The sequence below is a fragment of the Taudactylus pleione genome, unplaced genomic scaffold (genome assembly GCF_031769625.1).
Source record: "Taudactylus pleione unplaced genomic scaffold, aTauple2 ptg000946l, whole genome shotgun sequence".
Lineage (NCBI taxonomy): Eukaryota > Metazoa > Chordata > Amphibia > Anura > Myobatrachidae > Taudactylus > Taudactylus pleione.
In genome coordinates this window covers 3677984-3705850 of record NW_028285347.1, presented here as the reverse complement: position 1 = coordinate 3705850, position 27867 = coordinate 3677984, and the positions used below count along the sequence as shown (strand labels likewise).

Here is a 27867-nt window from a genome sequence, read left to right as displayed (position 1 = left end):
TGGAAATCAGGGAGTTGATGCGGCATTTCCGGTTGTAGTATGATACCGCAATTATTAAAAAAATATTTAAAAAATCTGCAAGTATGAATTAAACATTGTTGAACGACCTGTTGGTTTGTTTCTTTCATTAAACATAGTTTTAACATATTACTGAGGTGTCTGCAAACACAGATTACACATACAAAAGGTTGCCCATTACTGATTTGCTGACATAAAAAAAAAAAAATATGCTGGTTAAAAAAACAAAACAAATATAATAAAAAAGGCCTGTGACGCATGTTTGCCCAATTAATTTTTACCACGTAGAAATGGGTGTCACTATTAATTCCATAAGGGTATAAAAGGAGATAAATATAGCTGAACTACCTTCAGGATTATGTTAGTGCCATAATTAATAATTGGCAACGCTCAGTGTTCTAAACTACGTAAAAATAATAATTTTCAAAGTCAGTTTATAGCAGTATGTTCAACATTTTTTTTTAGTATTTTTTTAACTAATGACCGAAGTGATTTTATTGTTAAAAAATGAAAAGAAAAAAAAAAATAGTTTGTAAGTTTTTCTTTAAATATTGTTTACAAAGGGTGATCTCATCCATGTAACATAGGTTATGGAATTTAGAGGAGAAAACAAAGTGCCTGTTTAATAATGTACATATATTTATCTTTAATATCTGGGAAAAAAAATACATCCTGCAAATAAAATAACGGAGATTGAAGAGTGAACTTGATGAGATAAAACCCTGTTGTGTTGTGTGTGTGCAGTGATCTGACCACAGGATGCTGGCAGCACAAAGCTCCTGAGTCTCAGACATAAATCAGATACAGAAGGGGTGGCGGACATTTTTATAGAGATTCTACAGATTGCAATATGTACCCGAGTGGGCTACAGGAAAATGTCTCCTGCGCCGCGGACAGGGTGGGAAAATACAACCCTCACTCCAATGTTTACTGTAAACGGCAGATGACATAATAAGGACCCGACATGTTCTTGGGAGTTTACATTTAGTGTGGTTACAAACTGGGGGCAGTACAGGGAGGAATGAGTCTCTAATTGTGCATGCATTTGAAGTCTATTCTGCATCTAACAGGTGAGGAATCGCTTTTATCCCTGTAACTTACAGTAAGTGCATGCTATATAAAGGCGGCACCTCTTTATTCTTCCCAGCCACATTGCATTTATATTACATACGGGAGATAGGACTTTAATCCTCTGATCTGCAATAAGTATACATCGTGGAGTTGGAATCCGGGTACATTTGTTGAATTCACATTAGATGCCATATAATGATGGGCTGGGGATGTTCCTATCATTCACAGTGAGTGGCTATTATATAAATAGACTATTCTTGTCATTCACAGATAGCAGGATGTTTCCATATGGGATAAGGATGGAGCTACTGTAGTTTTAGAACTTTAACTACTATACACAGCACAGTGTACAGGAGAGGTGGTAATGTGCGATTTACCAAACACCCAGACATTGCAGAGGTGCCCATCACCTTATCTCCCCATAGGGCTTAGGAGCGGGCGCAATTTTGGCGAGTTAGTCTATATTTTTAAAGCTACAATAATTTAAGAAGGGAAATCCAGGTTGGTTTCGCCTTCTAAATGATTGCTGCTATAAAATACGAGCCAACTTTATCGTAATTACACCCGTACTAGCATCTCGCAGGCTATTATATAAGGCCCGTAGTCTTGGTTTTGATTTGACATTCCAATTAGAGTTGCTATTGAGATGGAAGACTGGATTCGGCAAATCTGTGTGCGTTTGAGTGGATGCTGGAGATGGATTAAGTGTATAATACACACGCACACATCTAGGGGGGCATTTATCAAAAATCGCATTTCCAATTTGATTTGGGCGCAATGTTATTGCCCAAGATCACATTGCAGGATGCAATTTTACTGGTGGCATGTATTAACCAACACCTGCATGGGCAGTGGAGCCCGTCCCTGTGATGTGCTCTGAGTGCTGCCGGGGGCTACTGTGCATGCGCAGTCTCGCTGACCGCACATGCATGGCCGCCATTGCTGGGGAGGGTTCCAGGATAACCGTGTTCTGTCTAAATCTGCGATGTGCAGCCCGTAGGCTTGGGTGTAAATCCTATTCGGTGGAAGTTGATGAAGCAGAAATGCCGTCTACGGCACCGCAATTTGCGGCCTGATCTCACCCCGGACTCATGTAATTTTGTACACAGCCCGATGGGGCTGTGAACAAAAATCCACAAGCAGGGAGGTATGATAATTGCGGCATAGAGCTGCACTTTTTTTGCGCCATGAGGGAACTTGGGGCTAATAGGATTGACACCTTAGGGGGGGGAATTCAATTAGAAGCAAAAACTTAACGTCGGAGACCTTTTCGCAGAATTTGCCTGTTTTGGTGCGATATTTTCACGTCTTTTGCCTTTGCGCGCTCCCGTTTTTCGCACTATCCAATTATAAAAGATGTGAAAATGCATTTGCACGAAAACTGTTAGTGGAGTAACCTGCGAAAAGTACTGGTGAATTTGGGGAAATCTGTCTGTACCCCTTAAAATAGGTAATCTATTTAGAAGTGTATTAGTCGCCCAAATAAAAGTTTTTGGGCTTCTTCAGTTATGCAAATAAGCAAATATTACTGCCATTTGACACAAGTGTGGAAAAATGATTAAAAAAAAATAAAAAATTTTTGGGACAAACTAAATGCTGCTGTTAAATTGGGGGTATATTAGAATGGGTACAAGTCTATTTTTGAGTTAAAAAAAAGTGCAATTTAAAAAAATGTTTTAAAGTACACCTGGTGCAGCCACCTGTATTGTTTAAAACACCTGTCCCATCTGTACAGCCCCCCAAAATACCTGACCCAGTACTTTACACCCATTTTCAACTAAATTTTTTCACTTCAAAATTGACATATCATTATTGGCCAAATTAAGCCAATTAAAAAATAAATTTTTCCTAATTTGTCATTAAGGGGGTTGTCCAAAGGGTTCTGAACCAAGTCCTGACATTTTTAGCCAAAAATAGGGATTTTGCACAACTTTTCACCTGCTCTGAGATGGTGAAAACAGTTCACTGGTTTTTGTCTCTGGAAAATTCACACGTCCGAAAACGTCAGAAATAGTATTGCACCATACGCATTTTTTTTTTTTGCGAAAAGTTCACATGTGCGAAAACTTTTCGCCAAATCATGGCTTTTGATGGCTGATTCCGGCCGTGAGTGGTTTCTGGGTCGTATTTTTTTGTCTTTTATTTGCGTCATAAGTACAATATACAAGGTTATATTTACAAATGATTCTCATACTGAGCAGTGCTACTCAAAGTGACTATAGAAGCAAACGCGTGATCACATCTGTGTGTAAGACATTATTACAGACATTTTGCCCTATAAGTGAATATATAGGAGTCCCACTCAGAAAACGGCATCAATTATCCTCTGACAGGTCACTGAAACAAACTGGTCAGTCTCGCATTCATAACTCCCTGTTCTGACTGTACAGCCCCTCCACCAGCTTCTATTGGCCGAGTCCAGCACCATGTGACTTTCACTGCTCTATGGTGGGGGTGACTCTTACCTCCCATGCTTATTACAATAGACCGCAGGGCCCAGTGGTATATGAAATTATAACATAAAAATAAAAACAATAATAAAAATAACACTTTTGTACACCTTTTTTATTTCTGTAATAAAAAGAATTGAACTCAGATGAAAATTGACACAAGGATTTTTATTTTCTTTTAAATAATAATCTTTATTTGACCCCCCCCATTAATCTAATATACACGGTACCACCCCTTCACCCATGTATAACAAATTAGGATTCCCCCCTCCCCCCTTTATTATATGACGTACCTATTTCTGTTATTCTGTCATTTACACTAAATGGATTTTTATAGGTGAAAGCTTATACTTTTTTTGACTAGATAATTATACATTATATGAAGCAGCTTGTTTGCTAGATTTGAAATCTAGGGTGTATATTTACTAGAGTGCGGGTTTTTAGAAGTGGAGATGTTGCCCACAGCAACCAGATTCTATTTATTTATCTAGCACCTTCTAAAAGATAACAGCTAGAATCTGATTGGTTGCTATGGTCAACATCTCCACACCGTAGTAAATAAACCCCTAGGTCTCTGAGATTTTAAAAATCCTTGTAAATTGAGGCTTTATTGCTTAATTTCAGGGAGGTTATCTACTCACGGATAATGGACAAAGACAGGAACCAGGTGACTGACAAAATATTAAACCTCACCCTGGAGATCATCTACCTGCTGACCGGAGAGGTGAGGGGGCTTCTGGGAATGTCACAGTGGCATTACTACTGTGAGGGGTAATGTTTAGCTTCAGCCTAATGCGGCACCATTGGCATTTTATGTTCTTCCAAGTGAGTTAGGTAAATCACCTAGGCAAATCGTGGCTGAAAGAAGCACCCAATTATTATATTTAAAAATACACAGCACACAATAATAGCAGAAATGTGACAATACATGAGGGTCCACCACACAGCAAATTAAACACTCCTATAACTTCACAAGTGTATCTGTGCTAGGCACTTTGGTGCACAGCCCCAGCTACTGATCCACGCTCTTCACTCCTCTACCCACCAGGTAGGAATTCAGCTCAGTATCCTCCTTCTTGTGCCATATAGGCACAATCTTGTTTTACAGAAATAGTGGCTGTCCAAGTCTCTGCCCAACACTCTGCCCTGTATTTGCATCCTTTCAAACCCTGTCTCCTGTTCTCGCTTACCAGGATCTGCCCAAATGGCCTCCACCACCCTACAGCTCACTTGCAGAAGGCCTACATTGTGTGGCTCCAACATGTCTGCTAAAGTAGAATGCTACTTTTTGAGATGCCTGCGAATAGACACAAAGGCCAGGAAGTATGTTACAGTACACAAATGGCACATTTACACAATAGTGCGTGCAATCGTTCCTGGCATGATTTAAGATTCTGTAAATGGGACATAATACATACAAGCATACGTGGTTAACACAATACAAGCAATATTTAACAGGTTTTGACAAGAATGAGTGTCGAGCAGGGTAATCTCCAATTTTAAAGTCCTGAGACCCTTTTCTAGGTACAAATACCTAATTTATTGCAACATTAACCTGCAGAGAATTCATATTTTTGGAGACTAATGTTTATTAATGTCATTATTTAGGATTATGTACCTTCGAACAAGCTTAGTGAACATATGGCACCCAGCAGTAGCCCCCGTGTATCAGAAGAATTGACCAAAACCCAGATTCCCATAATGGAGCGTAAACCTCAGGCACATGGCAGGAACAATGACCATAAGATCTTGGAACTCACCAACAAGATCATTCAGCTGCTGACCGGAGAGGTGAGTACTTAAACGAATGAGACATTATACAGTAACACCAGGGGCTGTGTCTGGGTGATGACTGTGTCAATGTGTGTGTCAGGTTCCTATAAGATGTCAGGATGTGACTGTCTATTTCTCCAAGGAGGAGTGGGAGTACTTAGAAGAACACAAGGATCTGTACAAGGACGCCATGATGGAGAATCATCGCCCCCACACATCGCTAGGTAAGATGAGTTTTCAAGATTGGTGTTTGTGTATAGAGTTTCTTGTATAGCCTCTAGCATACTCAGCTAATGCAACCAACTGCTGAGATACAGACCAGAGTGTGCTAGAAGCACCAGAGCAACACCCCAGGCAGGAAAGAGGAACTGCTTGGGTAGTGACAGGTGCAGGGTGCTAGAATGAACACAAGATCATCATCGCTATGGTTTTAATCTGGATGTGAGGCTTCATTCCAGTTTCACACTCACTGTCCTTGTTTCCGAGATCTTAAGACAGAATTGAGGTGAAATAAGTAAAAAAGTTCTCAGAACAGGAGTAAGAGAATTTGAAGCATTGAGATGTTGATTTCCACCAGAAATGATGTAATGGAAGACTGTTCCTTTGAAGTGTTACATGTAATGTCTGCTGAACTCCAGCTAATAAATTCACTGAATTACAGTTTTGCTAGTACTGCCATTTTACTTCTAGCAAGTGTAGAGCAACTCGCTGAAGCTTGAAGGACAAGCTTAATGAGTTGGCGGGTGATGATTTAGTACTTAATGGTCCTTAACCCAATGTATAGGCGAGTAAACCGAGTCACTCTCTGATTGGGAAAAGGAGACGAGGAGTCAAAGCATGGGTGACTTGGAATGCACTATGGAAGAAAATGAGGGAGAAGGGCCTTGCCTGTAAGAGCTTACATACTAAGAGGAAGGGGTAAAAAGTTATAAGGTGAACTGGAAAGACTACATGGTGAAAGGGCATAGGAGAAGAGTGTTGAATTATGAGGCAGGCTGGTATGTTTTTATAAAAAGTTACATTTTAGGAGCACGTTTAAAACTGGGGAGACTGGTAGAAAGTTTGACTAGATGAGAGGAGATCCAGGGGAAGGGGACACCTGGAGGCAAGCGAGTGAGGAAGTGACAAGGGTGGAGTGAAGAGCATGGGAGGGTGTGTGAACGGAGATGAGGTTAGAGATGTTAGGGAAAAGGTGGGTGTTGTTTAGGGCTTTGTATGCAAGTTTAAGGTGTTTGAACTAGATTCTGAGTGGATTGTGAGCCAGTGAAGCAGGTTGCAAAGGAAAATATGAAGCACAGCAGTGTTAAGAATAGATTGAAGTGGGGTGAGTGAGAGAATGGGATGTCAGAGAGGATACAGTAGTTTAGTCGGTAAATGATGAGTGAGTGGATGGCCTGAACTTGGGGAGTTGAGAGAGTTGAGTCACGTATAATAACGAGGTAGCGCACTTGGTGGCCCAGGAGAGGGTGATATCAACAGAGAGAGAGGGAGGGAGGGGGGGGGGGGGAGGTTGATGAATGGGGAGACTCTGGAAAGGGGAAACACAGTGAATTCGATCTTGACCACATTTACTTTCAGGAAGTGCTGAGACATCAGGAATAGGTTGCAGATAGAGCAGTCAGAGAGCTTGGAAGGAGCATAGAGCCATCGGCGTTAAATGATATTGAAGGTAGGGATGTGCAGCCTCGGATTTTCCCGCCAAATTTCGATTTTTCCCGACAAAAATCGGGTCTCAGAAGGAGGCAAAACAACATCTTTCATGGACTTTTGTCAGGAATGATGATGTTTGTCCATGAAAGATGACGTTTTGCCTCTTTCTGAGACCCGATTTTTGCCGGGAAAATCCGAACTAATCCCAGCCTGCACATCCCTGATTGAAGAATGGAGAAACTTAGGAAATCTATAAGGGTGTAGATGTAAGAGAGGGTGAAGGGGGCAAGAACAGATTTGTAAGGCATAACCACTTTAACACAATTACAACTCTGCTCTGTTGCTTTGTTTAGACTGCCCCATAATCTTAATAATGTTATCAGCCTCTTTTGAAGAAGCAAAATTATACCTTGAGTGACTCAAAGCCATTTTACTTTTTTGGGTGAAAGATAAATCTTACAAAATGTTGCTGCTTAGCGCTGACAGAGAGCTGTACAGGTAAGGTTATTGAGGATAAGGTCTCACAAATCTCTCTCTTTACAATCGTAACTTTTTCAATTAGCACCTTTTAGTAAGCTGTAGATCAGCCTCTGCACCCCAATTGCATAGGTCTAGGTGTAGGCTTCCCATACTATCCCTTTAAACCGGGACACTCATGAACTACCCAGGTTCTTTGGCTATTTAAAACCAGGTGATATCCAGGCTTTAAGTCAGCTAGCCACAGAACCTGTGTGTTTCATGAGTGTCTTGGTTTAAAGGGGTAGTGTGGTAATCCTACTAGGTTTAGCTAGGTCCATTCTCCTAGGGCACGTATTATAAGTATTGTTTTAAATGCACTGGTAAACCAATGGCTTATGTAAAAGAAATGGGACCAGTATCAAAACATCAATTTTTTTATTTTTTTAGATGATATTATTTGTATTAAATTGGTCAGTAATAATGACAGGAATCCAAATGAATAATGAAGTCATTAAAGTACAGTGGCATAAAATGTATACACTTTGAAACCTGATTGACTGACTATCTGTTGGTCCTTTTTCTTGTGGTAGGTGTCATAAGCCCCTTATAGCAGCCCACTCACCATTTCCCCTCCTGCCACACATCAGGGGCATTGCAGAATGCCCTGCCAAAGTTTTGCTATTGGGGCATGCTAAAACTGTGGCAGGACATGCCGGGATGTGTAGTCCCACAGTAGCTGAAGGGCCGAATGTTGAATAACCCTGACAGACTAAACCAAACTTGTTTAGCCTTTAAATTGATTGCCACTTTAAAAATATGGGGAGACTCGAGTAAATCCCCGAAGCGGCTAAAGATCGGAACCTATTACATTTAGCCCTCGGTCTGCAGGCAGCTTCCCCATAGCTGCTCTCCAGCATGTCACAGCCCAACCCCAATACCAGAATCTCTCCAGTGTTTCTGGGGGTTTCGAACTGATGACCTGAGTGTTTTTGTATATAGTTACATCAGGGGAAAAAGCAATAAAACATTGCTACATTTTTATGTTATTATTTTAATAAATTCTAAAAAAAAAATACTAACATAGCAAAACCTATGTTCTGTTAAACAAGACCATGTTCTGATCACAGTCTGATTATTCCTTACAGATAAATTGAAGGGCAAAAATTGTCCCAGCACTTATTACTCCAATTTCCAGGCAGCAGACCGTGTAGCAGGAAATAAAAATGCTGGTAGGTCTAATCCAAGATCAGAATGCCTGAAGATCTATAAGCCGCCCGAGAGGGTCGAAGGAACCGAGAGCGATGAATCGTCAGAATCGGAGGATTCCTCTTCTGGTGAAGAGGATGATCTCCCAGACACCGACCTTTATATACACACACAATACACAGCTACTGATGCCCAAGAGGATGAGGAGTCTGACTCCAGCGACGAGGATGTCATTTATATATCCACACAACATACTCAGACAAAGCATCCGCCTTTATACAGAAGAGAGATCCCAGTGCCACCTCAACGAGGCAACCTCCTACGCATCTACAACCCCAGGGGTCTAGGCTACAGGCCTACGCCTATCAGACAACTGGCCAAAACTAACATCAACACTCAGAAAATAAACAACATGTTAATAAAGTACGGCGAGTTCAGCCGGAGCTTTAATATGAAACCGGCTCCCCAGTCTCTCCAGACACTGCAGTTGACCCGGAAGGTGTACAACTGCTCAGAGTGCCCCAAGTATTTCGCTAGTCATGCGGAAATGATGAGACATCAGAGGCTTCACAAGAGAAAGAAGCTGACCTGCTCCGACTGCGGGAAATTGTTCCCCTACAAGTCTCATCTGGTCAGACACCAGGCCGTGCACACGGGGGAAAAAGCCTTTGTGTGCCCGGAGTGTGGAGAAAACTTTCTCTGCAAGTCTCACCTGGTCACACACTTAAGAACTCACACCAGGGAGAAGCCCCTGGTCTGCCACGACTGCGGCAAGCACTTCTCTTGTAACTCCGCGCTTATCACCCATCGGAGGATTCACACGGGGGAGAAACCTTTCATCTGTCCCATTTGCGGGAAGGCTTTTGCTCAGAGCTCCAACCTGCTTTCACACCAGCGAGGTCACACCGGCGTGAAGAAGTTTATCTGCCGCGAGTGCGGCAAGAGCTTTGCGCAGAAGAATGATTTGAGTAGACACTTGAAAATCCATAGAGGTCAAATTGTTTTTCCACAAATGTAGAACATTTTTTCTTTCAAAATAAAAGCTTGTTACCCTTTCATGTGTCTCTCTATCATGGAACTGTGTGTGCAAGTGGCCACTGACAGACATGTAACATACTTAGGGGTAGGTTTGTAATGCTGGGTACACACGGGACTATCCGTTCAGTGAACGATATATCGCTGAACGATCTCCCTTGAATCTCCTGGTGTGCTGGATGAACGATATTGTTCATCCACACACCAAGATTTCATCAACAATGAACGACCAATGATCGTTCTCCCATATAGAAAATTAACGATATCGTCCAGATTGGCCTGCATGCATGCCCGATGAACGATATCGTTCTCGTCCAGCGAGAGCGTGCATAGTTGGTCGTTCATTGCATACAAACGGAACGATATAGTTATCGTTCATATAACTATATATCGTTCTGTGTGTATGCACCTTAAAGCTTCTAAAACAGACAAGTGGTGGTTGGTGCCCAGAGCAACCAATCAGATTCTGTCTATCATTTCTCTCGCTTTCTAAAATATGATAGACACAATTTGATTGGTTGCTATAGGTAACACTTGTCTGTTTTAGTAGCTTTAATAAATCTCTCTCTTGGCGCTAACAGACTTCTACAAATTATAATGGCTGTAAACAACCAAGGCATGGTTTGACAATATAGCACTTCAGATATAGAATAATGCAGAAAATCAACTATACAGCTGAAAATGATAGGATCCATAAGGCTTGATACATGTTCCCCCTTAGAGAGAAAGAACATGGCAGATGTAGTCTGAGAGGGTGAAAATATTTGAGGTATATGACTGGATGATAACACTATAACATATTCCTTCTGAGACATATGACGGACTCGTTGGGAAAAATGTACTGCTTAATGGTAGGTGACATTTCCAAGTAGTGTCACTTCATCATTTCCCAGACAACCCGATGTCGACAACATATGCTGTGGTCCCACATTCACCACAATTATGCTACCTTTGTGACCCCAAACCACCTGATCCTGTCAAAAATAAAAAGCTTCCTATTGTGCATGTCAGTAAAATGGCTATTGGCCGGTGTGTGCATTTTCTATGGTCAGTAATAGACCCCATAAGTAACTTGGCCTCTCAGCCTGAGTGCTGAATGGCTGGACGTCATCCAATATGGTCACCAATATAAGTGGTGATCCTAATAATGCTTGGGATGTAGTCAAAAGGGTGACGATGCCAATGTTGACAGTGTGAAAATGCCGACAGGCAGCGTGACGTGTCAACAGTAAGATTTACTAAAGCTATTATTTAACCTTTTCTATATTACAGTATATGAAAATAAAGACGTAAGCCGCACACATAGTGGGCCTGATTCAGTCAGCGCACCTACGGGCGCTTTCCAGTTGGCCGTGGCATTTTGCTCACTTATGATAATGTGGCAATCTGCCAGAGTATGCCGAAAATCTGAACGGCTACATATGGAAGCCTATCCACCTACTGTTTTTACTATTGCAGCCGCCATCGTTAGAATCCGTACATGAACCCAGCCCGTGCTAGGTTCAAAGGATCCGTCATAAAGAGGTGCATCATCTGTCTGCATGCTATGTTGGTGCATGGAAGTCGGCTTACACGACACTCGAGTGATACGGGGAAGATCGCATGGTCACCGCCCAGGAAAAGCAATATCGGAAAGCGCGGTCTATCTACAGACGGATTAATCGATTCGCACTAGCGATCTCTGACAGATCGCTAGTCGACTTTTTGGTGCACACGCAGTATGCTGTAATCTGGGAGATCAGTCCACAATTGCAGTTGCTCCCAATTAGAGAGGGGCCCATTATCTATAGTATAGGGAAACCTAAAGCAATGTCAGAAACTACATAGGGCCCTTCAGTCACTGGAGGGAATGGTATTGCAACATTCAACATAACGGTCCCATATTTTCCACTCACCAATGTCACTGTGTGCCCTGTGCACAGACTGCTATGTAACCTATCCTATTCACCCACCACTCACACCAATGTCACTGTGTGCCCTGTGCACAGACTGCTATATAGCCTATCCTATTCATCCACCACTCACACCAATGTCACTGTGTGCCCTGTGCACAGACTGCTATGTAACCTCTCCTATTCATCCACCACTCACACCAATGTCACTGTGTGCCCTGTGCACAGACTGCTATGTAGCCTATCCTATTCACTCACCTCTCACACCAATGTCACTGTGTGCCCTGTGCACAGACTGCTATGTAGCCTATCCTATTCACTCACCACTCACACCAATGTCACTGTGTGCCCTGTGCACAGACTGCTATGTAGCCTATCCTATTCACTCACCACTCACACCAATGTCACTGTGTGCCCTGTGCACAGACTGCTATGTAGCCTATCCTATTAACCCATCACTCACACCAATGTCACTGTGTGCCCTGTGCACAGACTGCTATGTAGCCCATCCTATTCACCCACCACTCACACCAATGTCACTGTGTGCCCTGTGCAAACTGCTATGTAGCCTATCCTATTCAAGTGAATGCGGACCCTAAGCACCTCTCCCCCCACCCCTTAGCGGCCGCACGCATGGTGCCACACCTATCTCTTGCATTGATGTCAATACATTTTGTTTTTGTTATTATTCAACTTTAACTTGACAGATGGAGATAAAACAATGTGCATGTTATATATAGGTGTTTCCACTACAGAATCATGCAGTTTTCATGAAAATTGGTTCAGTCGTCTTTGCACCAACTTGGTACAAAGAGACAATGTTCTTACTATAGAAGTATAGATGGCCTTACCATACTATCCCTTTAAACCATGACAATCATAACATACACAGGCTCTGTGGCTATCTGACTTCAAGCCTGGACTTCACCTGGGGGGGGGGATCGAGAGAGAGATCGAGAGAGAGAGAGAGAGTGCATAATCACAGGACGAGAGTCTGGGTCATATAATTAAGAACTAATGTATAAAAAGGCAAGTTACTCTGCTTATGAGGCAACATAAGATGCCCCTATTGCACAGTTATCATTTAGTGCATAATATATGTAACCCCAGGATACACAATACAGTGTAACTATCTATGAGACAGAAAATGAGATGTTACAAAAAAAAAAAAAAAAAAAAAAAAAAAAGTTATCCCTCTCTGGGTAGTTATAGGGGGTCTCTGGGGACCCCAGGACCAGGGGGCGTGGCCTCGGCCCGTTGTGCCTGTGTGTACAGGTCGGGGGGGGGGGGCTTCGTTCGCCCCATGCTACGGTGGGGGCGTGGCATCGCCTCAATTGTCGGTACCGGGTACATTGCACCCTCTCGCCGGTGCCCCTGCTGTTCGCACATCATCGTTAGTAAATATTATAACGTTTTCAGAAATAGCGCCTATATGGATGGAGCTAGTAGTGTCAACTTTCTGCGATTGTCCTCTAGGGGGCGGTACAGATGGGAAAGACCCATCTCCTGCAATACACCCCCTTTGGCCGCCAGGCGTCTGCGCCGATGCGAGCAAGGAATCTGGGAGACTTTATTGTGAGCGCGCAATTTTGCTGCAGCGCCGCCACCGGGTGAGCTGGGGAAATGCGGGTGGTTTCCTCGCATACCGCAGAGGCCAAAGTGTCCCTCACGTCCCGGGCGCATCGTCGGGTGCCCTGATCAAGCATGGCTGCTGATGTCAGCAGCATTGCTGGCCTGCACATGCGCAGTGCGACGGGCAAGTTCCTGGGCAGCACGCATGCGCATTTGGCTCTGTCTGGGTGCATGAGAAGTTCTTTCTGCAGTGGTCGCGTCACCATAACTCATATGTATATATAACAGGAGGAGGCAGCAGTAACGGAAAGAGACTCCGAGGTGAGTGTTACCTATTTAAATGTATTAGTTTTATATACTGTCCCTCTTTTGCCTTGAAGGTGCATTAGTGAAGGGGAACAGGATATAAATAACACCTTACTGTAGATTTACATGTTAGAGAAACCCAAGATTGAGTTACTTGCTCTTATCACACAGGCTGTTCACTATAATGAATATATACTAACACACAACAGTAAGATATTGAACTCTGTGATTTTGGAAAAAAAAAAAAATCAAAAAATTACTGTATTCCATGAGTCTTTTTTGTATTTGCTGACATGTGAGAGGTGGTCCTGTAACAGGATCTAGCAATTGTCATTACTTCGCTTACAGGGCCCCAAGCGTTAGGTGCCACCAGGGCACCGTGTCACTAAATATATCAGTTGGGCAAAGTAACGTGGAAGCTGACCCAGAAATAAAAGTTGTAACTCTGGCAGAGCACTCACTCCAGGTTACGTTTGCGCCATCAGCCACTTTACTAACTAATATTTTATTCCAAAAATGGCCCCAAGATACTGGCCAGATGCCGATGCACTGCGCTGTCCACGGTGGGTGGTAGTGCCTTTCATAAGGTATTCCCGGTACACATGTGACACTGCTGATCAGGCATGTCAAACTCAAAATACCAACCGAATATTCAAGGTCTACGAGTGTGTGGGCCGCAAAAAAAAAAAAAAGTCATATGCAATTTTGAAAGGTTTATTATTAATAAAAACCAATGCAGTACCCCCTGTAGTAGTGACCCTTATGCAATACCACACTGTATTAGGGCCCCTTTTGCAATGCCTCCTGAATTTGTTGCCATTATGCAATGCCCCTTTATGCAGAGCCCCCAGTAATGCCCCTTTATGCAGAGCCCTTAGTAGTGCCCCCAGTAATGCCCCTCTATGCAGAGCCAGCAGTAATGCCCCTCTATGCAGAGCCCCCAGTAATGCCCTTAGTAGTGCCCCTTATGCAGAGCCCCCAGTAATGCCCCTTATGTTGTGCCCCCAGTAATGCCCCTTTATACAGAGCCCCCAGTAATGCCCCTTTATACAGAGCCCCCAGTAATGCCTCCTCCCAGTATAGAACAGACCCTACTCACCTGTCTGTGCAGTACTTACCTTTCTTCACGACGGCCGCTGGGCACCGCTCCAGTCCACGCCGTCATCACCTCCACCGTCCTGCGCAGACGCTGCCGCTGACTGGATCTAATTAGATCCAGAGTGGCAGGCTCTGGACGACCGCACGCTGAATCACTGGGAACGCTGGCCTCTGAAGCGATCAGAGGCTTCTGATTGCTTCGGAGACCCAGCGTTGCCAGCCTAGTATGTAAACACTGCCCGATCGGAGCTGTGCTTCAATCATGGCAGGGGTGTGGGTCACATATTATATATATGTGAGCCCACACTCTGGGGCCGCAGAAAAGGTCTATTCGGGCCGCATGCTTGATATGCCTGCTGTAGATCAAGGATTGTTGAATGTCTGCACAACTTTGGAAATGGAATGTCCTATCAGTTGTGCACCCACTATCATGCCCCATTCAAACTCCTATGCTAGGCTACTCACGTCGCCTTGCCATGAGTAGCCTAACTGGTGTTCAAACTGACTCACAAGATGTTAGATTACAATTGATGCAGGTCTGGGCATTTCCAAGATGTCACAGTACGGTGAAGCCAACTACCATTACCTTTGCGTACTGCTATCTCATGACATTTGGCACTTCAGGATTAGGCACTTGGGGGGGAGGTTAGGGTTAGTCACCCCTAAGGGAGGGTTAGGGGGTGTAAGGTTAGTTATAGTTAAAATACTTACCTGTCGGGATCTTCAGTTGCCGGTCTTCCGTCTTCTGTCGGGATTTCATACCGATTCAGTTTTGCAACAATAAGGTTGTAACGGTCTTAAGAGAGCTCTTTGCTTTTACCCATCATGAGATGTTTCTTGTGTGACACCTTGGTAATGATACACCTTTTTATAGGCCATCAGTTGGGACTGAACCATCTTATATTAATTTGCACTGACAAGGGGCAGGATTGCTTTCTAATTACTGATAGATTTCAGCTGATGTCTTGGCTTTCCACTCCCTTTCTTCATGTGTTCAATACTTTTTCCCTGTGTCATTTCACATTATTACACATAACTTAATTTATGGACATCTATTGTTTGATTTCTTTGCATGTGTGGATTGAATGGGTCGTTGCTGACATTTGGTGAAAATGTCATTACAATTGCCCCATTACAAATATATTTACTGAGAAAAATGTTGATGTGTTCAATACTTATTTTAGTGTGTTGTGTGTGTGTGTGTGTGTGATGTGATAATGTGTAAATATATATAAAATCCTGTCTGGATCGGCACTCAAATAATCTTGGTTCAGCAACTCTGGTGCCCTCTGTATCAAACGAATTCCAAATCAGCAACACAACCAGCGGCACTCTGAGATTTCCATGAAAAAATATATATTTACAAATCCATAATAGACACCAACGTTTTTGGTTCTGTCAGACTCTCATTGGCTGCTGCGTCGTTCACGGAGTGAGGTGGCTGGAGCTCACTCATGAGCTCCACTTTCCGGCTCACCCTGCAGCAGGTTGGGAGAGACGTCATGACAGAGCGGCCAGGAGGAGCGGACAGCGGCGGTCGTCGGCAGGAGCGGGGATCAGGTAAGTTGCGTTTTTTTTTTAAGGGGCACTGCATAGGTGGGGGTGGCTGCTACTGTAAGGACACTGCATAGGTGGGGGTGGCCGCTACTATAGGGACACTCCATAGGTGGGGGTGGCCGCTACTGTAGGGACACTGCATAGGTGGGGGTGGCCGCTACTGTAGGGACACTGCATAGGTGGGGGTGGCCGCTACTGTAGGGACACTGCATAGGTGGGGGTGGCCTCTACTGTAGGGACACTGCATAGGGGGGATGGCCTCTACTGTAGGGACACTGCATAGGGGGGATGGCCGCTACTGTGGGGGCACTGCATAGGGGGGATGGCCGCTACTGTAGGGACACTGCATAGGTGGGGGTGGCCGCTACTGTAGGGACACTGCATAGGGGGGATGGCCGCTACTGTGGGGGCACTGCATAGGTGGGGGTGGCCGGTACTGTAGGGACACTGCATAGGTGGGGGTGGCCGCTACTGTAGGGACACTGCATAGGGGGGATGGCCGCTACTGTGGGGGCACTGCATAGGTGGGGGTGGCTGCTACTGTAGGGACACTGCATAGGTGGGGGTGGCCGCTACCGTAGGGACACTGCATAGGTGGGGGTGGCCGCTACTGTAGGGACACTGCATAGGTGGGGGTGGCCGCTACTGTAGGGACACTGCATAGGGGGGATGGCCGCTACTGTGGGGGCACTGCATAGGGGGGATGGCCGCTACTGTAGGGACACTGCATAGGTGGGGGTGGCCGCTACTGTGGGGACACTACATAGGGGGGATGGCTGCTACTGTGGGGGCACTGCATAGGTGGAGGTGGCCGCTACTGTGGGGACACTGCATAGGTGGGGGTGGGCGCTACTGTAGGGACACTGCATAGGTGGGGGTGGCCGCTACTGTAGGGACACTGCATAGGTGGGGGTGGCCGCTACTGTAGGGGCACTGCATAGGTGGGGGTGGCCGCTACTGTAGGGGCACTGCATAGGTGGGGGTGGCCGCTACTGTAGGGACACTGCATAGGTGGGGGTGGCCGCTACTGTAGGGACTCTGCATAGGGGGGATGGCCGCTACTGTAGGGACACTGCATAGGGGGGATGGCCGCTACTGTGGGGGCACTGCATAGGTGGGGGTGGCCGCTACTGTGGGGGCACTGCATAGGTGGGGGTGGCCGCTACTGTGGGGACACTGCATAGGTGGGGGTGGCCGCTACTGTAGGGACACTGCATAGGTGGGGGTGGCCACTACTGTAGGGACACTGCATAGGTGGGGGTGGCCGCTACTGTAGGGATACTGCATAGGTGGGGGTGGCCGCTACTGTAGGGACACTGCATAGGGGGGATGGCCGCTACTGTGGGGGCACTGCATAGGTGGGGGTGGCCGCTACTGTAGGGACACTGCATAGGTGGGGGTGGCCGCTACTGTGGGGACACTGCATAGGGGGGATGGCCACTACTGTAGGGACACTGCATAGGTGGGGGTGGCCGCTACTGTGGGGGCACTGCATAGGGGGGATTGCTGCTACTGTAGGGACACTGCATAGGGGGGATTGCTGCTACTGTAGGGACACTGCATAGGTGGGGGTGGCCGCTACTGTAGGGACACTGTGGGGGGGCCACTACTAGGGAAAATGCATAGTGGGGTCTACTACTGGGGTCACTGCATTCACAACACAGAGCCAGAAGGTAAGTAATCAGGGAGGGTGGGGGTAGGCTCCATGTGGTGGGGGAGGGAGGGTAGGCTCCGAGTGGCTTGATGGGGGCCCCACAACTTGGTTGCCCCAGGGCCCCCACAAGCCTTAATCCAGCCCTGCTCAGTGGTGATCAGTAACTACAACATTTCCCCCCGTGGGACATTGCGGTCCACAGGTGGGGAAGGCTGAGGGCATGCTGTTTTAGCAGGGCGGCGCTAAAAGGGCAGGGCGCATTTTGCCTTTTTAAAATTGGGCAGGGCGCGGCGCTACGCTAAAACAAGCTAGCAGGAACACTAGATTCACACAAACACACCTAGATCCACAATACACACACACGCACAAACATACTCAGCTACATTCACACAGGCACACACACAAACCCAGATCTACTCTACATTCACACACACACACCTCTGCCTAGATTCATTCTAGAGTCACACAAACACACCCGTTAGATTAAAAAAGAAAGTCATTAACCATTTCAGCTGACATTTTATTAGGAAGGAAATACAACCAGAAATAGATGTACCATATACATTGCAGTGTCATCTACTGCAAAAATGTACAAGTTCTTTTACAACACTGATATTGAGGAAGTAGGCAAATAACCATAAGTAGCTTCCAATTCCTGTATGGGTGCACGCAGATATTAACCTCCCAGATTCCTGATGTAATGAAGAAAAAAGCAAGTGGAAACTTAGGGGTATATTTACTAAATTGCGGGTTTTAAGAAGTGAGTTGTTACCCATAGCAACTAATCAGAATCTACTTGTCCTTTATCTAGCAACTAATAGCTAGAATCTGATATGGACAACAACTCCACTTCTAAAAACCTGCGCTTTAGTAAATATACCCCTTAGAGTAAATGGATTTTCCAGTCAGATGTAAGGTAAAAAATTAGGTTATTTTATAGACAAAAAAAATGGTTACAATGATGCAGAAAAGCTAAATTCAGTATCAGCTGTCAAAAATTATAGTCTGATGAGAAACGTAGAAAGGCCTTTATCATATCATTTAGTAAGAAGGCTGTTATAGGGGCTATGTACTAAACCTTCTGAAGAGGACAAATAGAGACATTTCCCATAGCAACCAATCAGATTCTAGCTTAGGGGTAGGCAACGTGTGGCACTCCAGCTGCTGTGGAATTACACATCACAATATGTCATGGCCGGGCACGAACCCTAGAATTACTTATACTCCTTTTCCACTGCCTAAAATACCTGGGTAATTGCCGTGTCTACCCGGGACTTGGCTCAGTGGAAACAGCTACAAGGAAAAAATCCCAGGTCTACTGACCCAGAATTTCTTCCTGGGTATCAAGCAGGGTTTTTAGTGGGTAAAACCTGATAACACTGTAGTGGAAACGGGATGTCAGCTGCTGATATTCCGACACCGGAATCCCGAACAGGACGAAGATCCTGATGCCGGCATCCCAAAAAGGATGAAGATACTGGCATCGTTATCTTGACTGCCCGCATCCCGAAGTTAAGTAGCTGGCTTACCTTTAGTGTTAGCCCGGGGATGGGGGGTTAGGTTTAGGCACCCCGAGGGGGAGATTAGGGTTAGGCACCCCCCTGGGAGGGTTAGGCTGCGGGGAAGGGGGTTAGTGTACGGCACCCCCGGAAGGAGGTTAGGGTTAGGCACCACCCCGGGAGGGTTAGGTTTAGGGTGCGGTAAGGGCGGAGGGTTTGGTTAGGCATCACTTGGGAGAGGTTAGGCACCACCAAGGGAGAGTTAGGGTGGGAGAGGGGGAGGGTTAGTGTACTTACCAGCCGTTGTCTGGATTTTCAACAGACGGGCGCTTTCGGCATCGGTGGTTGAACCAGCGGCTATTCCAACCCAGTGGAAACAGTTATTACCCGGGTTTTTTGACCCAGGTATTTGCAAAAGCCGCTGATTAAATAAATAATAATAATAATAATAAAATAAATAAATAAATAATGATGGTTGTCATTGAAAATGTCATTAAATTCGGATGTCATTAAATATGGCCTGAGTAAAGGCCATTTTTATCCACAGGTTTTACTGGGCTTACCCGGTTTCAGTGGAAATGGAGGCGACCCGGGAAAAACCTGAGATGAGGGTGCAGTGGAAACGGAGTCTAAGCTGGGTACGACCCAGCAAAATGCTGGGTAAAAATCCCAGAATTTTGGTGGAAAAGGGGTATTACTGGATTTTCTTTCTGTACCTCTCAGAGACAAGGCAATTTCCCAATGTAACCTATAGCTGCAGGGCCGGATTAAGGGGGGCGGCTCTGGGGGCAAGTACCCCCGGGCCCCCTGCCACAGATCGGATCTTTGTTACCGATCCGATCTGAAGCGCTGCAGGCTTTCAGAGACTGGCCGGCCGGTGCGCAGGCTGCAGGGAAGGAGGGGGCGTCACGGGCACAGCTGCACATGGAGGATCACCCGAGGAGGAGCTGTGCAGTTCTTCTGTGTCGCTGTCTGCCAGCAAAAGGGATCATCATCTCAAGAGAGTGGATACAGTAAGACAGAGTAGTGCACTTTGTTTTGTTGTTATCAATTAAATTTGAATAAATTAAAGGCACCAGGTCCTATTACTTTGAATGTGTGATTGTGTGTATGTATGTGTGTGTGTGTGTGTGTGTGTGTGTGTGTGTGTATATATATATATATATATATATATATATACACACATATATTCAAATCCCTTACACCTCTTGTGTACCTGAGTCTTATTTTACCCAGTCCCGTGAGTGCCGCTGTTTTCTTCACGTATATATATATATATATATATATATATATATATATACAGCAAGGAATGTTTGGCAGTACTCACGGCATATATAGAAAAAACAACCTATTCAGTTTAACATTTCAGTTCCAGACAAAAGTCTATAAAGACTGAAATGTTTAACTATATAGTTCGGTCGGACCTTATTTCTATATATGCCGTGAGTGCCACCAACCATTCTCTGCTCTTCAGGACGGGGTCACGTTGCCCCGAAACGTCGAAATAAAGACACCTTTTCTTCACTCATAAGAAGTTTCCTGCGTGCCGCTGACCTTTCTGCTACGTTTGTATAGAGGGGAGTGATCTCCACCTCCAGAGGGCACCTGGAGCACGGTATATACCCATTTTTGGGTCAGCAGAGTGCCGGGCCCTTTGCACATTATATATAGATATATATATAGAAAGAGAGAGAGAGAGAGAGCTGAGTGCCAAGCTGATAGATGCTGATTGTTTTATATATATATATATAAAACAATCAGATACGAATCAGGCGGCACTCAGAGACTCCCACTGAAGTAAAAAAGATACTTTAATATGTCAACGTTTCGGAAGACGAGCCTCCTTTCTCAAGACAATCAATTTATTTATATACACATACGTATAGAGGTAATGGACACTTCAGTGTCCAAAGATTTATCAAGGGTGCCAGGTACAGTAGATGCAGCGTAAGAGATGGAAAACTGCACTCTGTGTTTATTTACAGAATTTGAAATGTACAACTTGCTACACGACCCCGGCTCGCTGTAAAGTTCACATTCTGTAAATAAACACAGAGTGCCATTTTCTATCCCTTAGGAATTTAATTTTAGACTTTAGGGCCCCCCTAAGCCCTTAATCCAGCTCTGTATAGCTGACACCGTGATGGAGAACTCAATTTTATGGTTTTTATATTCCAGGAATGGGTTTCTCCAGTTCATTACAAAGATTGCACAGTCAATATAAGAAGTAGATAGACTCTAAACAATTTGTATCCTACTAAAATACACAATTTAAGCATAGAGCTCTCTTCCGAAGGCTGAATTGCTCCTAAATGGAAAGCTGTCTGCCTGTCCTAGGTTCAGTTAGGCCAGGGGGGCTTGCTGTTGCTTCTTTATAAGAGTGCTGAACACTTATGTCAGTACCAATATCTCAGTGGTTTAACTGTAGCAGATCTCAAACTTTGCTGTTGCCCTGAACTCATGAGCTACAATGCTACAAAGTCTGGGTATTTAGCCATAACAAGTTACTATGTTATTATGAATATTTTCCTCCTGTACGGGATCGGCTTTGAATAATTGGCAGCTATTAAAAAACAGAATTTTTTATGATATTTCGTCAACTTTTCGTGTTCTAAGGTCACTTGGTCTATTTGAAACGGGTTGTGTACAGGATGCCGGCATCCCGACAAGGTTAGGATTCCGACCCCTGTCGACCGGTATCCTAATCTTAACCCTAACCCTCCCTTCCTGGTGCCTAAACCTAACCTCCCCCGAACCCTAACCCTCTCTCCTTAGTGCAGGGGTGGACAATAAGCGGCCCTCCAGCTGTTATTGAACTACACATCCCAGCATGCCTTGCAAAAGTTTTAGCATGGTCAAATAGCAAAACTGTGGCAGGTTATGCTGGGATGTGTAGTTCTACAACAGCTGGGAGGCTGCTTATTGCCCACCCCTACCTTCGTGCCTAACTCTAACCCCTGACCCTCCACCAACCCCACTATTTACCTTCGGAATCCCGGCGCCGGTATTCTGACAAGTTTCGGGATTCCGTTCTCTGCATTCTGACTGCAGGGGATCCCCACAGTCGGGGTTATAATTGCATCCAATTTGTAACAGTGTGAGTACCACTTAGTAATGATACTGTATGAAACTGGTGCTAGTTTTAGGGGAAAGGAGTCTGGATCTTATCACTTTGTTCCTCTATCTATTTTATAGTGGCAGACAGACTTAGAGAATTACACAGTCTATGGTTGGGGTCGTCATCTATTAGCTGGCTTGTCACATTTCACTCCTGGGGTAGAAGGCTCCCTTCTCGGCTAACTGTGCTGCTGGTGCCTGAACTGACGTTAAGGAAGCAAGCGGTCAATTGAAGCTACCTTGGGTACTTTGCGCTCACCGCTAGTCTGTGTAACCGCTGCTCTACTGCAGGTTGTGCTGCACTCGCTAGTTGGAGGCTGCTGACTGTTACCCAAAGCCTCTCCTTTCTTGGACCACATGTCACCAAAGTGGCAGATGGGTTCGTTCTGGTCTCCTCCATTAGGGAACCCCCTCTCTGTCCCCGGAGGCTGCGTCACACAGTGGGTACGCAGCTGTACTCTCAGCCACCTCAGATCGGCACCAGCAGTGCGCTCTCTCACTCTAAGCTGCCGTCGGTCAGCTGCAACACCCGCTCAATCCCCTGCACACAGTTTTGCTGTTAGATCCTTCTAAAGCTGTGGCAGCACATGCTGGGATACGTAACTCCACAGCATGCCACAGTACCCCTGTTCTAGCTATCATTTTTAGAGCATTCAAGTAATACACCTTTTACACCAAACAAATAACCCGGGTTATTGCCAGGTCGATCCGGGTTGAGGCTCTGTGTGAACGGCTCCCAAAATAATAACCCGGGTCGATTTACCAGGTAATCTTACTCGGGTTGAGAGCAGGGTTGAAAGCGGGTTGTTCCCGGGTCGTGAGGCAGTGTAAACGGGTGCTACCCTGCTTATTTGACCCGGGAATAACCCGGGTCGAGTTGCAGTGTAAACGGGGTCTGAAGCAGAGTTTGACCCGGGATTGACCAGTGTTCAAATTCCAGGGTTGGACCCGGGATTTTGGTGTAAAAGGGGTATAAATGAAAGCTACAATCTCCAGTTTGATACATTTTTATCCATGTTTATTTATTTTTTTTTAAATAAACTTTATTTGCAAGGATATAAAGTAATACATAAAGGTCACATGTAAATCAGGTAAAAACAGTGTATATATGGTCCATGTATTTCTGTAAAAAGAGAAAGAAAAACAAAACCGTTAACAAAGGCCTGAAAAACAGCAAGAACAAATGAGCAAAGTGTTGAGAGAAGGGATGGTGGATCACAGATTGGCATCGAGGAGCACAGTGAGGCGTGTGAAAGTCAAGCAGTAAGTATATATCTGTATGGGATCCATAGAGGCCTTCAGGATAATGGGGGTAGGGGTGGGCAATAAGCGGCCCCCCAGCTGTTGTAGAACTACACATCCCAGCATGCCCTGCCACAATTTTACTATTTGGCCATGCTAAAACTGTTGCAAGGCATGCTGGGATTTGTAGTTTAACAGCCCCTTGGCTAGGGTGTGTGGGAGTAGAGGGTGTGCCGTGGGAGGAGCCAAGGCACCCATTAAACATTTTTGGATGTATTCAGAGTAGGGCTTTGGTAATTGCAAATCTTAACAATAGAATTTCCTGCAGAGCTTCCTGTCTGGTTAAACATCCTGGGCCATGGCGTCACATGCTGCTCACAATGTTATTCTTCTTAATACCATATGGGGTATATATTTGTTGCAGCATTCACTTAAAACAATTTTTCTCTTTCATCCACTAGGGGACACTGGAGATGCTTACGCTGGGTATAGAGGCGTGGATAGCACTTTAAAATTTAGAAGTGTGAAGCTCCTCCCCTTCTATGCCCCACCAGCCCTTAGTTTAGAAAATGTGCCGTCGGAGCTGGTCACAATCTGCTGTGCTCCAGCAGGTCACATAATTATTTATTTCTTTTATTTTACACTATTATTTATTTGTTGTTTATTATTTTAAAGCATCTTTTGCTTTATTTTTCAAGTACCCTTCGCCACCTCTATAAAGGTGGGGTCCGGGTTACTGGCACCCTGTTAACCTCCTGGGTTACAGGAAGGAGTGTGCAGTGCTTCACCAAAAGCATCTGACAGCTCCTTACTGCCGCACACACACAGAGCACAGACTGCCTCCAGGAAGCAGGGAGGAGAAGTGCTGTTCAGAAGAGCCGTCCAGGGGAGCGCAGTGAGTACAGATCACTTGCACTTTCCCCGACTCCTGCCCCGCCGCCAGCGCTGACTTCAGAGCGCTATAAGCGCTGCTCAATGTTTATGCATATCCCCTCTCCCCACTGATGAGCATGACTAGCGGCTCCTCAGCGGGGCTAGCGCAGGGGGGAGGTTATGACTGCAGCGTGGTGGCCATTTTCTAGTTGTTTATCCATGTCGAACAAAACAAAAGCGGCTCAAAAGATGTTTGTTCTAAATGTAACAAACTATCTAAGCCGCATGCCACTGGGTCCACGTTATGTGATGCTTGTATAACAATTGATCCACCGATGGCTATTCCTGACTCAGTTGCTCCGCCATGGGCCGCTGACATGGTAGGAGTTATGTCAGACTGAATGTCTGAGTTAGCTGAGGCACATAAGTCTCAACCTCCCTGGGTGGCGGGGCTAACCAAGTCTCTAGACACCTTGGTACAGGTTATGGGCACTGCGGCATCCGCACCCTCCACTTCCTACCAGAGACCTAAGTGTACTCTGACGACTGTTATCCAGTCAGAGGAGTCGGAGGAAGAATTCCTTACTATGGAGGATACCGAAGAAAGGGAATTGGAGGTTGCATTACAGGACGATCCTCAGGAGTTAGAGTCCTCCTCTCCCGGGGTGGAATCTTTAATTTTGGCGGTCAGAAAGACTCTGAATTTACCTGAGGATATAATTCCTCCATCACAGGAGTTTGAATTATTTAACGAACAACCGAAGAGCTCTGCAGTTTTTCTGTTCTCGCAGCAACTTCAGCAACAGCTCTCGGTATCTTGGAAACAGCCGGATAAGAGGTTCCAGATTCCGCGCCGGTTTTCATCTAGTTACCCTTTTCCTTCATCCATGATGGAAAAGTGGGAAACTCCTCCTCCAGTAGATGCGTCTGTCTCCCATCTCTCAAAGAAAACAGCACTCCCAGTACCAGGAGCTACAGTTTTAAAAGACCCGTCGGATCGTAAGTTGGAGACAACGCTAAGATCTATTTATACAGCAGCGGGTGCTCAACTCAGGCCCACACTTGTTACCGCTTGGGTTAACAGGGCTGTGGTTTCCTGGGCCGATCAATTGATTACAGGATTGGACTCCGGTAATTCCAGGGCAGAGTTACGTCTACTAGCAGAACACATCCGTGAATCTGCAGTTTACATGGGAGAAGCTTCAAAGGATATCAGTCAGATTAGTGCTAGCATATCTGCTTCGGCGATTTCGGCCCGCAGAGCCCTCTGGCTAAGCGCTTGGCAAGCGGACGCAGAATCCAAGCGTGCGGTGGAAAGTCTACCATTCACTGGTGACATGCTGTTCGGGCCGGAATTAGACAAATGGATATCCCAAGCCACAGGGGGTAAGTCTTCCTTCCTCCCGTCAGTTGCACCGGCTCCCAGAAGAATTTACACTGGACCTTCGTTTAATTCCTTTCGGGCGCCACATTCCTTTCGTGGTAGGACCAGAGGTGCGCCCACGCAACCAAGAGGTGGCAGAGGTAGAGGTCGTCCGCACATGGTTGCTCGTAGACCAGAACCTAAACCAGCTGAGAAACAAGTGACATGACGGTCTTCCGTCCCACCTGGGACCATTAGTGGGAGGCCGCCTGCAAAGATTTCAACAAGTTTGGAACCAGACTTCTACAGAACCATGGATCCGAAGACTAATTACCCTGGGGTACTGAATAGACTTCGAGACCTCCCCTCCACCTCGGTTCTTCACTACAAGTCTGCCAATACAGGCAGAAAGAGCCAAGGTTCTACAGGAGGCTATCCAGTCTCTAGTAGTATCTTCTGTGATAGTTCCAGTTCCGGAATTTCAACGAGGTATGGGGTTTTACTCAAACCTGTTTGTAGTACCCAAGCCGGATGGCTCAGTCAAGCCCATCTTAAACCTGAAGTCTTTGAACCGGTATCTGAAGATGTATCGTTTCAAGATGGAGTCTCTAAAGTCAGTAATAGCGAGCTTGGAACCAGGGGAGTTCCTATTATCCCTGGATATCAAGGACGCATATCTCCATGTTCCCATCTGGGAACCACACCAGGCTTTTCTACGTTTCGCCATTTTGAAGGATCATTATCAATTTCGGGCATTGCCGTTCTGGTTATCCTCGGCTCCCCGCATCTTCACCAAACTCATGTCAGTCATGATCGCTCTCCTTCGGTCATCAGGAGTGAACATAATACCTTATTTGGACGATCTGTTACTCAAGGCTCCATCGGTCCCTCTTCTATCAGATAATGCCTTACTGACATATCACATTCTAATCCAACATGGTTGGATAATCAACTTCAAGAAGTCAAATCTCAATCCGTCCCAGAAACTTTTATTTCTGGGCATGATATTGGATACGAAATCTCAGAGGATTTTTCTTCCAACAGACAAGGCCAAGGATATTCGAGTGTTAGTTCAGCTGGTCCTCAAAACAAAGACTGCGTCAATGCTTCTTTGTCTGCGTCTCTTGGGGAAAATGGTAGATGCTTTCGAAGCCCTACAGTTCGGCCGGTTCCACTGCAGGGTGTTCCAGCTGGACCTGTTAGCACAGGGGTCAGGGTCTCACCTGTTCCTACATCGACAGATATGTCTGAACCCGGTTACCAGAGTAGCCCTTCTTTGGTGGACACAATCCAGCAATCTGTTAGCGGGAAAACGGTTCGGAATGTGGGACTGTATCATCATAACCATGGATGCCAGCCTTCGAAGATGGGGCGCAGTAGTCCTCGATTATCACTTTCAGGGTCGATGTTCCCCTCTAGAACAGAAGTGGCCCATAAATGTGTTGGAACTCAGAGCGATTTACAATGCTCTGATAGAGGCAACAGAGTTGCTAAAGGCTCTTCCGGTAAGAGTTCAGTCCGACAACGCGACGGCTGTCGCTTACATCAACCGCCAAGGAGGGACTCGGAGTCGCATGGCTATGCGAGAGGTAACTCGGATCCTCCAGTGGGCCGAGAATCAGTCAATAATCCTGTCAGCGGTATTCATTCCGGGTGTGGACAACTGGGAAGTAGATTACCTAAGTCGACAGGATGTCCATCCCGGGGAATGGAAGCTTCATCCAGACGTGTTCAACGCGCTGATACGTCGATGGGGATGTCCTCAGGTGGATCTCATGGCGTCACGATTGAATCATCAGCTTCCAGTATACGTATCAAGAACTCTAGATCCGCAGGCGGAAGCAGTAGACGCTCTGACAAGTCCGTGGACCTACGACTTACCTTTTCCCTCCGATTCCACTTCTTCCTCGTCTTCAAAAAAGAATAAGACAGGAGTCAGCCTCGGTAATTCTTGTGGCCACGAACTGGCCTCGGAGAAGTTGGTTCTCAGACCTTCGGTCCCTATTATCAGACGATCCGTGGCCCCTTCCTC

General features: G+C 45.6%; 2 protein-coding genes across 4 annotated transcripts in view; both read left to right on the top strand.

The window, feature by feature from the left end:
* Positions 1 to 974: 974 nt before the first annotated feature.
* On the top strand, positions 975 to 9685 carry LOC148473281 (uncharacterized). 3 transcript variants are annotated; one of them, XM_088459893.1, is made up of 5 exons: positions 975 to 1088; positions 4164 to 4263; positions 5148 to 5330; positions 5458 to 5536; positions 8567 to 9685. In XM_088459893.1, the coding sequence occupies exons 2-5, from the start codon at positions 4186 to 4188 to the stop codon at positions 9643 to 9645; spliced, it is 1419 nt and encodes a 472-aa protein (XP_088316019.1). In that variant the 5' UTR covers positions 975 to 1088; positions 4164 to 4185; the 3' UTR covers positions 9646 to 9685. The 3 variants fall into 3 exon arrangements, with proteins under 3 accessions (XP_088316019.1, XP_088316018.1, XP_088316017.1); XM_088459892.1 differs by having other exon boundaries at positions 5455 to 5536; XM_088459891.1 differs by having other exon boundaries at positions 5413 to 5536.
* A 3679-nt stretch (positions 9686 to 13364) lies between these two features.
* The window catches only part of LOC148473280 (uncharacterized), a 29445-nt gene continuing 14942 nt past the window's right edge, over positions 13365 to 27867 (top strand). Inside the window, exon 1 of the mRNA XM_088459855.1 lies at positions 13365 to 13447. The gene's annotated coding sequence lies outside the window, so the exon portion shown is untranslated. The remainder of the gene's footprint in view (positions 13448 to 27867) is intronic.